General features: G+C 37.5%; 1 protein-coding gene across 1 annotated transcript in view; it reads right to left on the minus strand.

Annotated features, from left to right (window-relative positions):
- Positions 1-18,376, minus strand: part of GREB1 (growth regulating estrogen receptor binding 1) — a 53,979-nt gene that overhangs the window by 15,246 nt on the left and 20,357 nt on the right. Inside the window, exons 12-21 of the mRNA XM_066314788.1 lie at positions 17,921-18,046; positions 17,296-17,493; positions 17,025-17,205; positions 15,266-15,458; positions 14,550-14,686; positions 13,080-13,419; positions 11,411-11,526; positions 10,504-10,703; positions 8,632-8,721; positions 6,649-7,229 (exon numbers count right to left, since the gene is read on the minus strand). Of these exons, the coding sequence (XP_066170885.1) occupies positions 6,649-7,229; positions 8,632-8,721; positions 10,504-10,703; positions 11,411-11,526; positions 13,080-13,419; positions 14,550-14,686; positions 15,266-15,458; positions 17,025-17,205; positions 17,296-17,493; positions 17,921-18,046 (2,162 nt within the window). The remainder of the gene's footprint in view (positions 1-6,648; positions 7,230-8,631; positions 8,722-10,503; positions 10,704-11,410; positions 11,527-13,079; positions 13,420-14,549; positions 14,687-15,265; positions 15,459-17,024; positions 17,206-17,295; positions 17,494-17,920; positions 18,047-18,376) is intronic.

Consider the following 18,376-nt stretch of genomic DNA (forward strand, 5'->3'; position numbering starts at 1 on the left):
CATTGATCTCCCGAGGAGTAAAAGTGGCAACGCATCCCTGGTAGAGCTCGTGCTGGCCATTTCCACTTCTGCAGGACACACAGTATGTGCAACAATGTCCCTGTTCCACCTCTCATGCTGAAAATACTTTCTTTCCCTTCCAATCATTTAAAATTACCTTTTAAAAGTCCATTTTAAAATCATGTTAAGAATACAACTTTCTCCTTTCTTTTTTACCCCATCAACACACTGTATATATTTTCCCTTCAGTGTCTCAAGGATATTGCTGGAAGGTATAAGCCACAGCCAGTGATTTACTCAGTGTGTTGTTCTTCTTTCACATAGAGTTTGCTGATGATAACATCAAGTAAATAAGGCCATGTCTAAGCAGGAAACTTTAAAAACCATGACTGTGGTGGGGGGCAGTACAGGGGACGTTAACATGTAGATCAGTTACAACACATTGGACAGCAACGGTCTGATTTCACAAAGTGGCATCAGATTTTGGATTAGGTCTATATTACTACTGAATTGAAAACCCAGCTTCACTTCCATTACTGCTAGGACATGTCAGAAGCATAGAGCATTGAAATTCCTAACAGTATTAAAGATTATTAACAGAGTATTTAAGTTACTATTTTCCATTTATGACAAAAAAAATTTTCGTTTTCTCTCAACACTTGAGGAAGGGAGGCTTTAAATTCAAAGCAAGAGATCAGGCATTTGCTTTGGTCAAAGCTCATTATCTGTTGTTTTTCGTATCAGACTGCAGTTTGAACAGTTGCTTGCAAAGGGTGGATAAGGGTCTCATTATCCTTGTTGAGAATCAAATGTCAGCTCACAACTCTCTGTCACCCTGGAATAACACAGCAAAAACAGTGACTTTGAACAGAGGAAATGACAGCATTGACTATAGTCAGCCCAAGGACCAAATGTTTCTAACTCACAGTTTTGTTTTTTATGTAAAATCCATTGAAACTAATGAGAATTTTTCCTCTGACCCTGGAACAAGGTTCTAAACTTGGCTGCAATGGCTACTGATTGAGGAGCTAAAACAAAACCATCTTATTTTCCCACATCTGAGGCAAACAAAGAAAATACTTTCATTTGTCCTCATGCCTAAGATTACCTTTTTATTCTCTTATGAACATACTCTTTTAAAGTGCCTCTGGTCAACTTTTCATTAAACACAGCATAGCCTGACAGATTAACAGTTTCCTAATTTCAAACAAGAGGTCATTTATCAAAAGTACACCTGTCTCCTTGATATTAGATATCTATATAAAAATTAATTCTTAATTTGTCTGAAGTATATACTTAGAATTGTCAACAGAACAACACCCTGAAAACCTTACTTTTTCTTTTTGATATGCATTAAAATTTTATTGTATCAAACTCATGCATTTTTTTTCCTTGGGGGTCCAGTCTTTGCCAATGGCTTTTCACATGCTGTGTAGGAGTGACAAAGTGACTGCTACACGGTGCTGAGATGAAAAGCATCAGTCACGGGGCTCAAGTGTACACAAAGTGTAGGATCAGGAGTCAAAAATGCTGGAAACCACAGGATGACAACTGCTACACCACTAAGCTGTAATGTATGCACTTAGGCTATTGCAGGCATCAGACCTTACCCACACTCATTATCTGTCACATTCAACGTTTCTAATTCAGTACTGTGAGTTTTATGAACTGCTAGATATAAGCAATCCTGTATGTTGGGAACTTTCAGGAATATCTCCATGTTATTAGAATGTTTCCCTGCCAGAAAAAGATATAGCTGAGCACATGCAGCTTTCATGTTTGGACTCCATTCACCAGAACATTTGCCTGTATTAGCTGCTCAAGAAATGAACTGCTGAAAGGAAGAATTACTTTTTTCAGGTCATTTTGAGAAGATTTTCAAAAAGAAAATAAGAAATGAATGACTTCTCATTTACAATCAGCATTTACTCCAGAAGGGAAGAATCTTCAGCAAGTGAACTTGTAGCATACCCAGATAGCTAAATGCACGTTTAAAACTAATTGTACTGTTTTCTGTATGTACTATCCCTAGGCAAAATGGAATAGCACAGAATCTTTCTCTGAAAATACTGAATAGCTACCAAAAAACACAACTTCCACATCTCTCCTAAGAGCCCCTGTCCCATCTGTCACTACCCCCTTTTCCAAGTGTTTGTGCACAGTAAGTAGCTACAAAGAGATCCTGCAAGCAGGGTATGCACACCTTTGAAGCATAAAGCCCTGCATCTGCCCATCCTCTATCTCCTAACTGCAACAAATAGAAGATCTGAAAAGAAATTTTAAAGTGGATACCTGATTGGTCTGCAGCTTTACATGGCTTTAGGGAAGCCAGGCACAATGCTGTGCTGATCCTAACTACTGACTCTGGGCTGAGCGTGATATATTAATAATGACAACAATAGGTAAGGAATTACTCTGAGCAAGGTGTTTTTCCCCATATCCTGTCTTTGCTCTGGATACCAAAGTTGCAAATAGATTGAAAGCCTGAAGGAACATAGAACTGGGCCACATTTTTACAGTTTCTGAAACAAAATGTACGTGAGAGGGGCCACTGTGACAAATAGCTCTACTTTCCAGAAAAAAGGTTCCTCAAACATGTGGCAGTGCTCAGTGCTTTGTAAGATAAGGCACCTGGGGGGCAATATTCCCAAATAATGGAAGTATTACTCTAATTTGTTCCTGTCTACCTGACTTTGGAAGACAGAAGTCTGAAGAACCAGACTTGGAAGAAGAAAATCGCAGAAGACTAAGAAATGAAAATCTCAAATCTTGCGAAAACTGATGATAACTAAGGAATCTGGGGCCTGATGAGATTTAGGGGCTTTGTTTCTATTTTCATCCTTAGTGCCAAGGATGATTTGACCCATAAAATACTAAGAATATGCTTACTCTGCAGCTCTTCATTAATGAGGAGTGCAGTTGTAGCAAGAGGAAGGAATATGAATTAAAATTCTTTCCTGAAGAAAATTTGACGTATGTATGAAGATCTAATTTTTGTATCAAAGACATATATTACCAAAGAGAAGGGGGAAGCTTTCCAAAGATTTTGACCACTGAACTCTGCTTGCCATAGATATCAAGGATAGGGTGTAAACTAACGAAGAATCTCAGAGAGAGTATTCCAGCCAGATAAACTGCATGTGTACCTTCATGCATTCATGGAATGACATCCACAAGTGCTGTTGTAGAAGGTGTAACAGTAATGAGCTTCTTTTTTTAACTTATTCCAGATGCCGGACACTAGGATCACTAGAAGTACTTTATTATTCTTACACGTGCATCTGGATTTCAGGCCTCTCATTTGGAGAAAAATGGCAAAAGGGGAAATAATTCCATAAGGCTTTTCTATTCTAATTTCCAGGTAAGACAGTTCTTCACATACCATGACAGTGGTTTTCAAACTGTGGCCTGTGAATCAATGATGGTTTGCAGAAAACATGCTGATGATCCACAGACAGTTGGTCAAATGTTGATGGCTCTTCTCCGTGTTTCCACATGCTACATTCCTCTAAAACACAGCTAATAATAGATATATTAAATATCTCCCTAATATTTTTCTTACATAAGCTGAATGGTATATATACTCATTGTAATGAGATTTTAATAAAAGTAGAGTAATAATATGGGAAGCAGTTTTCTTCCTCAGGAAGAGTCTTAAGTCATGTTTGCTTCATTCCCTGGATGCTTCATTCCCTTGCTTCATTCACAGGACTGAGCTGTGCTCACCAGCAGCTTCCATACTTCAGGAAAATGCTAGTTCTAAATTGTAAAATCCAGTTAAAGAACCAAACATACAAAACCTTGATTTGCAGTTTGGGGAACTTTACAATGAATGTTCTGAAGAAAAAATGCTTGAGGAAATTTAGAATTCCATATAGGCATTTGCATGGGTGCACCAGGGAATAGATGTCGAGCTGTAGATATGATATGTATTGCTCATGGTGATGCAAATTAAATTATACTCACTAACCAATGGTTTGACTTTGATCATGTGAACTAATTGACAGATATATTATTCCATACCTATCCATTTTTGCTGCATTTCCTAAAGCCTATTTTAAAAATAAGGCATTTATTGCCTTCTAATGTACATAACTGTCCTTGTAAAAATGCATCAAGTCTTTCAGCAAAATATTTTGACCAGTAAATAGGGTAAAATATCTCCATGAGAGAAGGGTGAGAATATCTTGTTACTAATTTCCCTGACAGTGAGAATTGCAATTTTGATTCTCTAATGTGCCTAGTTTTCTTGCTCTGTTGATTTAGTATTTTTAATTTTAATCAGAAAATTGCTTCCTGATTTAAATTTTAGTAAAGAAATAAATAAAACAAATAACTACACATTTTTGGGAAGATACTACTCCAGGAGTCTAATACTTTGGCTGAGATGTTAACAACATTCAGATATGAGCTGTCTAATAACTGGTTTCATTTCTGCCTATACCTCTTGATGCAGTAAATATAAAGTCCCTGTGAAATGTTAATATTATCAAAAATTATGAATAAAACCTCCTTCAGGAAGGAAAATTATTTCTTCTCAAAAGAGAAGGGTAATTTCTAATTTCTGCATATTTTATTGCTAGTCTTCCCTTCAAGAAACACCGCATTGTTATACCTTAAAATAATCCACAGACTTTCAAATCTGTTTGTTTGGTTTACAGGAGTTTTTAGGACTTTGGGAAGTTAAAATAGTAAAGGTAGAATAGTTGCTGGGTTGTTCCATGAAAACAGAAATAAATTAAGATATTTCCACAGAATAATAAATGGAAAATTCAATTAAATTCATATAAATAAATAAATAAATAAATCTATAAAACTCTACATTTTTAATACTTAGGAAGAAAATATGATACTCCTAATTGGACGTGCATGAATTTTTTCTGTGTGAAACAGGTATATTCTTCAGAAAAAACTGAAGAATATAAAATGAATAAACATATTCAAAGCATCCTTAAGGAACTAATCCAACTGTACGACCCGATGCAACACTAGGAAATAACCTGCATTGTGAAGACAGCTGAAGAAGAGATAGAGTTTCAAATAAAAGAATTGTTACCATGGTTGAAATTCACTTCTGTACAGAGGACCAACAGGAGTCCTATTCCATACTTGGAAAAAAACCAGAGATTTGATAGTGAAAAGTGGGCTGACAAATAAACAAGCTGTCTGTTTGATCATAGTTAGTTAAATTGCAAATATCAGGTATGTGAAGCATCAAAACCTTCTTGCCATGTGTATTATGCTCTCAGAAGTCTCTGAATGGCTCTTCTGAGAATGACAATTTACATTTGGGAGCCAAAAGCAAATGAATACCAAAGAAATAATTTCTTATTGGCTAGTCTGAATGTTTGGGATGGCTTTCAGAATAGTATATTTATGGGATTTGATGTGAATGCAATATAAAATTCTAACAGAAGTTAGAGCCTGTCATTTTGTTACAGACGATCATTTTGGGGTTTTTTTGTGGATGAAAGTTACCATCTCTCTCCAGATTTTTATGCGGCAGCTGAGTATGAAATTCCGTGTCTTGATCACGTAACACCTCAATATTTGGCAAACACAAACTATTTAGATCAAAAGAATGGACAGTGAAAAACCGATCATCACAATATTTTCTGGAATCCTTTATGAATTGAAGCAACATCTGCGGGAATTCCCGGTATGAAAAGTTCATTTATGCTCTTTCTACTCTTCTGCACCGTATATTTGGGTATACAATGGAAAACAATAATTTAACAAATAGCAATATGCAGTAGCTTTTTGCCATAGATGGGCATAGAAAAGTGGATCATGTGGGAAGCTAATTCAGTAACTATCTTTGGATTAATTCTTTGGGTTGATGTTACAGTAACTGGAAACATCTTTGCCTTGGTTTGCATTTATCCTATTTGACTTCTGAGGTTCACAGGAAATATATCTGCTCTCAACAGGTGCAGTGACTCTTCCTATCTTGTTGTTTCATACTTCAGTAAAACATGAGGCACAATGCTACCTTTAGCCTGTAATGTGTGGACTTGACTAGGAGATACCTTGCTCAGAGATAAGTGCTAAACATTCCCAGAGAATTTACAAGAGAATGAACTTCTTAGAACTAGACCTATTTCCATATATATTTTCAAAGTAATGTAAAAACTCCTGCGTCAGCTACTCATTTTTTAAATATGGCTCTGCTACTTTGAACTGGTCTTCTTGCATGTATTGTTTACAACAGGTTCTATTTCTGTCTGCTGTGAAAAGGAAACAAAATAATTTAATTAAAACTCCCAGCTGCTTTCATATTGATCACATAAGAAAGTGGCTTTGTTAAGACCTTTGATCTTTATTTAAAATGTAAATGCTTATTCAACTTTAACAGACTAAAATTTCACATGAAATCTATCTCTTGAGCAAACTGTCTTTAAAACATTTTAATGGAGAGAGACTGACAGAGTGTAGCTGCAGCTTCTCTGTGTTGGAACTCAGGCTAACAGTAAAGACAGGAAGATATTTTTTATTAGAAGGGATTAGGAAATAAAATATAAGTCATTTACTCTCCACAAAAAATACCACCCCTTCAAGTATGAATAATAATGATTAAATATTTTTTCAGAGATTATGATGAAATTACACAAAATAAATCAATGATAATACCTTGTTCTTTTTACACACCTGTGGTGGCCCACTGAGCAGCAGTCTCCTTGGGTGAAAAGTGTCCATTCTGCCCTCATTTCTGTTGTTGTAGTCCATATGGATTGGCTTGGGAACTGTCCATTGGCGGTAGTACAGAGACTGCTCCGTGCACGTCATCATCTTACTCATGAGAGGACGAAAAGAACTTGCCCACATTACAGAATGGTAAGGCAAGAGGGAAGAGGACTTGGGAAGTCCACTGCTGTCTGTAGAAGTGATAAGGTCATAAACAAGTTTGGGCAGGAAAACTATGGGAGGCTGTTTTGATGCTTTGGTCATGGAGCACTGAGATGTCTGCAGGATGAAGGAGTTATGAGTAGGTGCAGAGGAGGAAGAAGAGGAGGAGAAAGGTGAGGAGGATGATGAGGTGATGGAGACCTGGGCACTTTTAATGTTTTGTTTCATATCCATCTGTTCAGTTACTGGTGGCAAGTGTTTGCTGATTGTTGTTTGTGCCCCCTTGTCTACTTTCTGCTTCTGCCTTTCACAATTATTTGTAGTTTCTTCAGTGCTGTTACTTAGGGCTTGGGGAGGCGATGACTCAGTGCAGAATGCTGTAACTAAAAGAAAATTTGTATTTCAACACCTTGCAGCTATCTCTGCTAGTCAATGCCACAGTTAAACAAAACACAACAAATAATCCTCTTGATACATTGTCCAGCAAACATTGCAATCTTGCTCCTCTGTTAACTTTGATCTTCCTCGTACAGGAAGCCATAATGGGACTAGTTTGGAGTATTAATTTCAATGGAGAAAGTGGCTTTTAAAGTCCTGAATTGCATAGGAAAGACGTAAGTGATTCTTACATCTTATATAGTGCCTTCTATTTCCCTCATACATTCCTTGCTTAAGGTGTTCACTGGATACTTTAATCACTAACAACAAATACAAAATCATTGAAACCATTGTTAAATGAATTGAAGAAAATTAGTATTTCCAGGATATTACCACACTACAGAAATGTCTACTCAGACTGACATCTAAAAACAGTCCTCTGAGTCAGTTCTGCTCTGACACCCATGACTCTGTCACTGCAGCACTTAGGCTGACCTAATAAAACCTGGCAGCCTCAAGGCCCTGGTGCTACACAATGCATTGGTGCATTCATACAGCTTTGGGTCAGCTCAGAGAACATACTGAACTCATTAATGTTGGCTGGGAATATGGATGTAGATACACCCCACAGGTAATTGCAGATTTTCTGAAAGCTGTCTATTTTTACCCTATATATTTTAACCGTTAAGATTTCTTGGAAGTGTAACACATGTTATATGGTTCTGAGCACCTTTAATGCTTAGTGAAAGAGGGCACACATATTTCACAGTCTCCAAAGCAGACAGAGAACTGCTTGTGGAATCAGTCTACACAAGGTATTAGAAATATCTGCCTAAGGCTGAACATAGATTAAACCAGATTTCCTCTCATGGTGAAAACAGCCATCCTGGTTCTCAATAAAACCCCGTATTTTGAACAAACAAAAGTCAGTAGTTTCTCCTGATTTCAAGAAATAGTAAGCTATCCTCTGTCTGTGAATCTAAAGTAATCAGTAAAAGCCATTAGCCACAAATACAAAAGTGTCACCAGAAATGTGAATGGTTGCAAGTTACACCACTTCTGGTGTAACTCAAAATACCCTCAAAATACCAGTATCCAGGGCACAGAAAAAAAGAGAAAGAAAAAAGATTTCTTCAACCACAGATTAACTGAGGGCACAGCGCCATGGGCAGGCCACATGGAAGCACCTAGTTTGGGCACCCCATGACATGACAATTTTTCAAGCAAGATCCTATTTCCTATATTTCCAAAGTCTAATCCCTATATTTTTTAGTCATTTTAAGCTATCCCATTAAAATAGGCCTTATCAAAACCTTAGTGATTTATGCCTTTTATTATTTATCTAAAAAGCTAAGGTCTCTTTTATGTCCTAAACTTAAATTAGCAGAGATGATATCATGGTCTTACTGGAAGCTTTTGAAGAGAGAGATGAAGATGCAGAGTCATGGGAACACGATCTTTCTCTTTTCATAGGACTTCTCTTTTCTGAAGTAGAACCTGTTTCATGAATGATAGTAAGGGAAAACAAATTCAAATGTAATTTAGGTAAGCCTGTAAGTCACAGTTATATTGTCAAAGTAAGGAAGAGTACACAAGGGTTTGTGTGGGGTTTGTCCTCATCCTGACACTGTCGCCAGTACGGAGGGTATTTGTTCCCACCACAGAATATTGGACCAGCCTATGGTCTAATTTACCTATGCTGAGCTGCAATAGCATCACAAAAATCACTGCTGCAGCCAGGACCTGTTAATATCTAGGCCTGTCTCAACCACGATTTCTCTTCCAACCCATGTCTTACATTCCCCACTAGTCCAGTGTCAGGGAAGGCAGCAGACAACAATCTCTATTTTGTCAGTATGTTATGAAATTACTTCCTATCCCACACAGCTTTATGGCCAGATTATATCTCAGCTTTTGGTGATGAAAATCCTCAGTTGGATGGCCATCAAGGCCATTCACTTGAGATTCCTAGCTCAGGCTTCTAAGTTAAAAAGCTTGTTTCTGTACAGTTTTAACGTGATAAACTGAGACATAAGCATTGCCATCAGAAAACATAGACTATAAGCCTATCTCACATGTTCTGAATTGGACTCTGGATGATCATACCATACTTCATGGACTAGGAGTGCAGCCTTAGACAACACAGGAGCCCATTTGACTCAGATCACATACAATCTCAGCATACTTCAACTAAATGGACGGAACTACTTGTCGCAAGAAGTACTCATCACATCTGAGACAGGCATCTATTGAACACAGTTTGAGTATGACCTCAGGTATTTCATTCCTCTGTGAAGAGTACATATTGGATTAAAGAAAGCATTTTTGTTTGGCTTGTTCTTCTATTTTAACAGTGAGTTTTTCAGTGAGTTAGAACTTCCTGGGTGAACAGTAATTCGTTTGCTCCCTCCTCAGAGTATAGGATAGGAAATGAAGGCAAGTTGTTTGAGATTTAAATACTTTACAGGGATAAAAAATCCTTTGTTTTCCACAGGCACAATAGACAGTAAAGAAAAGTGTCAAGAACTAATAAATAATTGATAATGCTCATCAATTGTAAGTGAAAAACCCCAAAAAGTAATTATTCCTGAGGTAATTATTGTTGCCTTTTTTACATGTTTGTATGTTCTCAATAGGTTTCTTAAGAAATTATGAATTCACCAGCTCTATACCGTCAGTTTGAATTCATGGGCATTTTCAAGAAGAACTCAGAAGTTTCTATGTTGAGATATATTTTCTATCCATACTATTTAACACCTTACAAACTAGGGACTACTCAGCTGTTTCCTTGGAAGGAATCTTTATCACTGACATCACTGTAAGCATAGGTTCGGTAGCATCAGTCAGGAACAGTTTAGCTGGAGCTGCCACTGCCCTGAGGGTAGGGATGTAGTCACTGCTGCAGCTTCTCAGACAGCAAATCTCACCCTTCCCTGCTGGGGAGGGAGAGTGCAGAGGGTCCTCTGAACAGTGAGTGTCACCTGGTGTTCCTACTCTAGCTCCACTTTGTGTCTGTCAGAACATACAGGGCACAGGAGGAACACAGGAGGAAGCCAGGAGACAGAGAGTGATAACAGATGTAGCAGTAGAACTGCAAAAAGTTAAAATGCATCAGCAGCAGAAGGGTGAGAAAACAGAGGTTCAGTGAGATGAAACAAAACTAAGGAGCCGAGCTCACTCAGTAAGGCTAAAGTGAGAAGCCTCACCCATATATTTCTGCTTTTGCTAATAATTTTCAACCATTTTACAGCTTCTTTTATTACCAGTAATAAACAATACCTTCTGTCACTATTTCTTCATCTTCATTGTCAGTACTGCTTAGTTTCTCTGGGTCACTTTCTAACACATCATTCACAACTGCTTTCTCTGTGTGAACTTCTGAGCTCACAAAATATGCTGCCAAACCAAGTTCTTGCTCCAGGTTTGTCCGGACCAAAGAAGATGAATTTATTAAACGCAGGTCACAGTATCTCAGTGATCTGGAGAGAAACAGGAGGAGCTGGTATGAAAACTCACTGTAATCTACTGCCTTATCTCTTTGAGAAACACAGCCAAAGGGGAATTTTTTCACAGTTTGCTTCAATAAGGTATGAGACAGAACACGGTAATTTTGTGCCTAATAAGTTTACCACTGTGGTGCTTACACTTTTCTTTCCTTAACCCAGTTACACATCTTAATTTACTGCACGGAACTTTAGCATCAGCATAAAGAAAAGAATAATCATTTGGATTCTAAACCTAACACACAGAGACTAAGATTCATTTGAACATACAAAAGCATTTAGTGTCCCAGGGCATCCTGTCTGGCTTCCAGCTGCCATTCCAGAAGGCACTGATCTCTCCACACATCCTGGAGCACACATACCAGCATCATGCAGATTTCTCAGCTACCCTTAGAAACCTAAGCAGCCATACTTCTTTTTTTGAACATACCCATTCTCTCCTCTAAACTAGGATAACTCTCATAATATTTTTGGGGCTATTTACATCTTGCTATAAACAGATGTTTATTATCAATAATATGGAGTTTGTATTTATGATATAAAAACTGCCCCAAAAAAGGCAAAGAAATGCCTTGACACTGAGATCTGTTTTCCTCTCACACAACTAATGACACAGTTATCTTTAGCTATTTGATAAGCAATGGATAAAACACTGCTACTTAGAAAAGAATGGATCTTCTTACCGTGGCAAAGACTCCCCTTGTGGATCCATCCCACTAAATATCAATATGCAAGGCAAACCTTCCAGTTCCAAATAGGTCTGTGGCCTCCAATCTACATCCTCAATTTTCTGCCAGATCTGTACAAGGTAGAGAAACCCTGTTGGACCTATTTATATATTGGACTTATCCATAACTATATAATAGCTTATATGTTGAGATATATCTATATCCAATAAAAAGACAGAAAGACATATTTTATCATCCATTACAATAATCCACTTGTACAGTGGAAAAGAAGCCACACAGCAGAGCCAAATTCAACACAGATAGATCTCACAGTTTCTAGATCATTACAGGCAGCAATCTGCCTGCTGTTAGTCTGAGGACTTTGGGACAGTATGTTCCAGCCTGAAAAGCCTCCCAGATTCCAAGATGCATTGATAGAACTGAGACCAGGGCATATGGCAAAAATGGCACAGTGGAGAGTATAGCTGAGCAGGAGTTTTGGGAGAGAGAACACAGAGGCTTCTTGAGGCAGATAATATATGGATGTCTGAGTCCAAGGAAGAAAATAAGCTAGAAATGAGACTTTTTCACTTTAGAGGAACAGGAGAAAGTTGAAAGTGTTCAACAGACACCACTGTTCCTATTTACAACTCTCTGGAGTCTCCCATTCTCCCATAAAGCTACCTGTTTTCCTGGTAACTTTATGAGAAATCTGACAAGTCCATATATTGTTTGACTGTTCAACATCAGGCTATACTGCTTTACTCACCAGTCAGTCCTTTCAGCTGTTAGACTGATCTACAGATAAGGAGTATCTATGGTTTGATCAACAGTACAACTCAGCTTCTGACACCTGTACATGTTTGCTCTATACGTCAGAGAACATAATCAGGATGTGATTCAGAACTAATACTGACTTTTCAAAGTAAGTGATGCCTAATTAAGAGCAGACTGAGATCAGCATTAAACCCTGGATCTCAAATGACTTCATCTAACATGTATTGAATCAAATAGAGTAAACAGTATACCATATTTATGTATTACAACATTCTAGAGTGAAAATAAATTCTTGGTGGGGCAATCAGAAGATGGTAATTTTATGAAGAGCAAAGGAGTTTTTTTTCTAAACAGATTATCCATGATTCTGGACTTAAGGGATAAAAATTAATCCGTAAACCAGAACATGATTCAGAAAGCATAAAATCCCGAGCTGTCAACACCAGGGTGCTCTAGGATCCGTAACTACCATCACTGATCAGGCAAATTGGTCTTCTCGCCCCCTGCTGTTGACAAGAATAATTTCACTATCAACTAGTTGCTGATTAAAACCTTCTTTTTGCATTGTGATTTTTGTAAGAAAATTCAACTGAAGCTGAACCTTTTATTTGGCTCTTATAATGTTTTTTTCTTTAGGTAAAAGCATTTGAACTGCTTCTGAGGGTTGCTACTGGAAGTCAAGTGTTTACCATATTAGTTAATATTTCAGTGAGCATCAACCACAAGCAGGACAGGAAAGGTGTCACAGACAGCATGTGTTAAAGGTAAAAGGCACGCTCCTCATGGCAATTTTTGTTTTTTACTTTAAGACTCCACACTTCAGCTCATGACTATAACTGTCACCAGTAAAGTCTCCCCACCTGCCCATCTAATGAAGCTTCCCAGCACATGCCATTCTGCAACTTACCTTTAGTTGTTCCACAAAGTGCTTCCCAATTGTGATTCCAGAATTAGGATTTCCCAAGATTATTTCAAAGTTATCTTCAAGGGCTAGTCTTTCCCTTACATTATAGAGACGTTCATATGCCACTGCAGCCAGTGGGATACATGGAATTCTCAACACTACCATGAGGCCATGGCCACTAGGACACTGTCTTGAAGAGTTTATTAGATTTTGGGTGATTTCCAGAGTTTCAACTGAGGTGTAATTCTTCATCTGAGAAAGACCACACACTGCCATCATAGCTGCAGAGTAGTGTTGGATGAGGACAAAAGTCCTTATCACTGCACTGTGTAATCTGGGGAACCTGAAATAAATGGTGAATTAAAGAGTATTAAAGGGTGGAGTGAAAAAGCTATTTTTTACAAAATATAGTGAACTCAGGATTTTCTCCTGTAAAGAATCCTTCGTATCTACTGGACAACAGAATTTCATCACTTCCAGTTTTACAGTATTTGCAAGGCATCATTTCACAATCAGAACTGATGTTGTCTCTTCATTTCTCTTCATAAAGATTTACTAAACAAGTAGTCCTGTAAGTTACATCACTTTAGTTAATCCATACCTTACTGCTGTTACAAAATTTATCACAGAATATTAGCTGAGGCATTCAGTAATATCATCAACCAAAATTATATTCTCTTATCAATAAGAATAGTATTCTTCATTGTGTGCCATTCTTAAGGGGCAGAGACAAATTGGGTGTTTCTCTTGTTTCCTTACTGAAGCCTTGAACAAACATTCTCTTGTGTTCAAGAGGACTGAATATGTAGGCAGCAACCAGTGAGCACTCCAACTTCCCAAGGCCAGCTATACCCTGTCTTAATCCCCAATTTATGGAAAGGCAGTCCATGGATATCCAATAGCTTCCTGTGTTCTGATTTTCACAGAAATGAAACCCAGGTGCACAGCAAAAAGAGTGCTTGCTATGGCTTGCTCAGGAAAGTGACTGTGGCTTGCTCTGAAGTTTTTATTGTGTACCTACCACAACGATATATCTAATTCCTCTTTGTCTTCCATGTGCAGTATACACAAAATCAAAATCAGCCAGGGTTAGCAAGTGATAATATCATGCAAAAGCAATAACACATTTAAAATTATGTTATGATTCAATGTTAGATTATTATAATATAGAGGTCACAACAAGAATACACTGTAAATTGGGTTAAGCAGTGTGCATGCTCATGGTAAGACAGCCCCAACTGATGACATTGCAGGCCCAGTATATATTAAATACATGGGTGAAAATAAGAACAGGTGAAATGCCTTGCATATGTAAATGATGTGTAAGACAGTGAGAAGTAAAAAAAAAAAAAAAAAGAAAAAAAAAAGAAAAAAAAAAGGAAAGAAAAGAAAAAAAGGGCTTCTAGCTAATAACTTGAGGCCCTCAGAAGGAGTTCCTATGTTTCCCATGTTAAACAAAGGAGGGGCCCATACCTCTTTCCCAAAGCCATGACCATTGCTTCAAAAGAGCTGTCGTACCGAAGCAGTGGAATACTATGTCCAGAGAGGGTGGACTCAATGAATTCTGACAGTCCAAAGTATTTCTTGTTTTCATGGTATAAATCTACACCCTAAAGCAAATGAAGCAATTAAAATATAAGGATAAAGTCTATTAATAATGAATTTACAAGTGAATAATGATTGGTACCTTGCTATACTTACAATCACATTCTCAAATAAACATACATTTACTCAGACATATTAAAACAAGAAGAGAAGGTAATAGAATTAGTTGTTTTGAAAGAATGAAAATTTGACCCAATTTTTCCCCATTTCTCCCCACATATCCATATACACAGACAGACCAACTATATGGAATAAATATGCGTACATATGAAGAAAATCCATGTATGTACATATATTTATGAAGTAGTGCACTAGAGAAAGAACTAAATATGATTTCCATGTATGTAGCTCAAAAAATTTTAGCAGAGGTACTAAGGTTTATGGAAAATACAAAAGGAATAAAGAAAAAGAAAACTAGAAAGGATAAGAAAAGGAAAAATTAACTTGCCACAGACTGAACAAGATGTCATTTAAACTTGACTCTTGTTTACAAAAATCATGGGGACTTCACAGTTTTATGAAGTATGTAAATGGAAAGTAACTTATGAAAAGCTCAGAAAAGCACCTTAAAGCATCCATCTTACATTGCTGTATGAAGAAGGCCAGTGGATCTCATTGTAAGGGCTGATATGGGTGTGCTGTGTCTGCAGCGCATAGGGGAAGGAAGTCACATGGAGGGTCACAATATTTGGTGCCTCTTTCACCTCCCTGCAGTTCAACAGTCTATCAACAAGTCCTGTCGACAGCTCTGTTTGAGGATAAAGACTATGCATAGCACTGCAAAAAAAGAAACCCAAAACTATCCAAAGTGATCAGCAAAAAGGAATAGTCATGTCAGTGGAATAGCTTAAACCTGGGTGTGAAATCAAAGTTAAAGGAATTTAGGACTCTTCTTTTACCCTGAAAGTGTTACACAGAAGGATAGGAAAAGAAAATGCAAATTATTTCACTGCAAGTAAAAATTTCTGTGAGTCTGATAAACTCTCTAGCTAGCAAATTACCAATCCTTTGCGGCTATCAGAATATGAGATATAAAAGAGGAAAGGAAGCTGATGTGGCAGTTACCAACAGATACGTAGTCTTGTAGTAACTTTGGTCAGATTATTAGTGACACCCTTAACAAAAGATAATTATGACCTACAAAAATCAAGATAGAAGAGTACAGATGGTAAGTTAGTATGATAGAAAAAGACAGAAAAACCAAAGAATAATTATTCTTATTGCAAATCACAGTATCACAGAATACTGACAGTCAATTCCTTGCTCCTGTGCAAAATTTCAGTCTAAATTCATGTTGTTTAATTTTTGGCATTTACCTGCCTATATATCTTTATTAGATATTAAATAGAGTTAAGCAGCAACATAGGTACTTCCTTACCACTCAAGGATATTATATGAATAAATGCCTCAAAGTCTGGGAGAGCTGTAAAAGTCCATGTAAGTCCCTAAGACAGGGGAGCTGAACAGGAAACCCTCAGATGCAGTTTCATTGGAAGTTATAATTGTTAACAGTGTAAAAGACAAGACCTCACTTCATTCACAAGCAAGATTCCACTGTTTTTGGTTTCAGAAACACTACCACGACCCCAAAGCTGGAATATGGAATTGGTTGTTTCTGGAGTTTATGCATTCTGGAATTCAGAATATTTTCCAACCTCCCCAAGAGCCTCAGAACCAGACAGCAAAAGCAGCCCCACTTCTCAGCAGGTAGGTTGCTGAGAATCTATGGAAACAGAGCTCTGTGAGGGAAGTAATGAGTTACGCAAGTGAGGTGATGGGGAACTTGGTAAACACTGGACAGAAACTTCTCTCTTTCCTTCAGAACTCTACCTGGCATCACTACGAATCCCCAGAAGTTTTCAATTCTTAAAAATCAGTGATTTTGGATAGAAAAGAAATGGAAACTTTTCAATTGTTTAAAAAAATAGGCAGCAGTGTTGGCTCACTAGTTGTCTACCCACTGGGTTGAGGTTTTGCAAATTTTACAGCCCAGAGGACAGTAACAGAGGATAAGGAGCTCTCATCCTGTGTACTTTCACAGGAAGCTTTCCCCTGAACAAAGGACAAACAGCCAATAAAACAATAGCTGTGGCTGAAAGTAAGTAAGAATGGGGACAAAAAAAGCTGAAATGTTCCACTGAGGCACAATATAATAAGCAGGGTAAGAATAAATCATGAAGGACCTTAAAGCATGTTTATTCAATGCATGGGGAGACAGAGTTAGCAGAAAGATGCAAACAAAGATGAAGGAAGGGATAAATCTGAAAACTAATCTTGAGAAATAATGCAGATAATAATAATAATAATTGTAATTTCTCTAAAAACAAATTACAATTTTCTTACCTCATTAGATCCCAGTGCGCATGATCATGGATTAGGACAAACAGTGTGTGTGGATTCTGCATAGAGTTTTGTAAAAAGACTTTGAATTTAATTTGGGCTTCTGCATCTAGTTTCATAACGTGCTGTTCCACTCTCTGCTTTGTAAGATGTTCTTTTTCTAATCCAAGTTCTAATAATATACCTAAAAGAATGGAACAAGTGTGAGTATTTCTGGATATGACTACATCTAAGAATGTTGTGTAAATCTAAAAAAAAGATAAGTAATGAGCACCTGAGTGCCAGAGATGAAACAAAGTCTGTTGATACGTCACTTCGGAGGGTGGAACACAAATCAAGAAATCAATTTTCTCAAAGGATCCTAAATCAAGATTTTGAGTGCTGGAGTCAGCAATTGAGCAAATATGAGACAGCAATTTCTGAGCCACTGCTAGCTGGAATGGACGAATCTGATGTCGTTCAATCTCATAACCTGGAAAAAGGCAAAATTCTGTTTAGATATGTGCCCAAAGCCAAATCTAATGCAAAATGTAAAGAGTGTGGCAAAGAATGACTGGTTTACTCTTTAAGGTATTTTGCTTATTTACAGGAATTCATTTATGCAAATCCATATAGAATATGCAAAGAAATCTTTCTGTATTTTGGTCCTGTAAGTCTGAGACCTGAAAGTGATTTTGAACAATAGTATTCTGCTACCATGGAAGTATGACTTACAGCTTCAAACACTGTCATACTCAGTGGAATGAAGCAGAACATCCATCAGTGTAAATCTGAATATTCCAAGACATGAGTTGCTGTTTGCCTCAGGACCTTTGCCACAGGACCATCTACCTGTGCACCCAGAACTTGGTGTCCAGTGCCCTACTCTGTTTCCTCTTTAGAACATCCTGCTTACTTACTTGTACACACAGCTGTTCCAGCTCCATTCACTGCTTTTGGTTTATTCACTGAAGCAGGCAGTGATGAAGAGATGTGTCCTTGGTTTTCTTGATAAAATTTCTCCAGCAAAAGATCAATGTCACCCTCTGTCAAGTTGAAGGGATAGTGGAATAAACATCCGTGTTAATAAGAGCTGCATTTCATATTGATTTTTGTTTTGTAGATCTTAAAAACTTTATATATATTTGCTAGCTATCCTGCCCTTGGCTTATAACTATACAGGAACCTTCTTGTTATTTTCTATTTCATCTCTTTTTACAGAGTATCACTTAGAAAACTGAAAATCTGACCAGAGAATGACAAACCATCTCTGCAGACCAGCTAGGACATATATGGAATGCAGTAGAAATCTAGCCTCAAGGCCCTGATGCAAACCAGAAACAAGTCATGAAACTGGCTTAGTTTATGTTCAGACC

This window comes from Sylvia atricapilla, chromosome 3, assembly GCF_009819655.1.
Source record: "Sylvia atricapilla isolate bSylAtr1 chromosome 3, bSylAtr1.pri, whole genome shotgun sequence".
Classification (NCBI taxonomy): Eukaryota; Metazoa; Chordata; class Aves; order Passeriformes; family Sylviidae; genus Sylvia; species Sylvia atricapilla.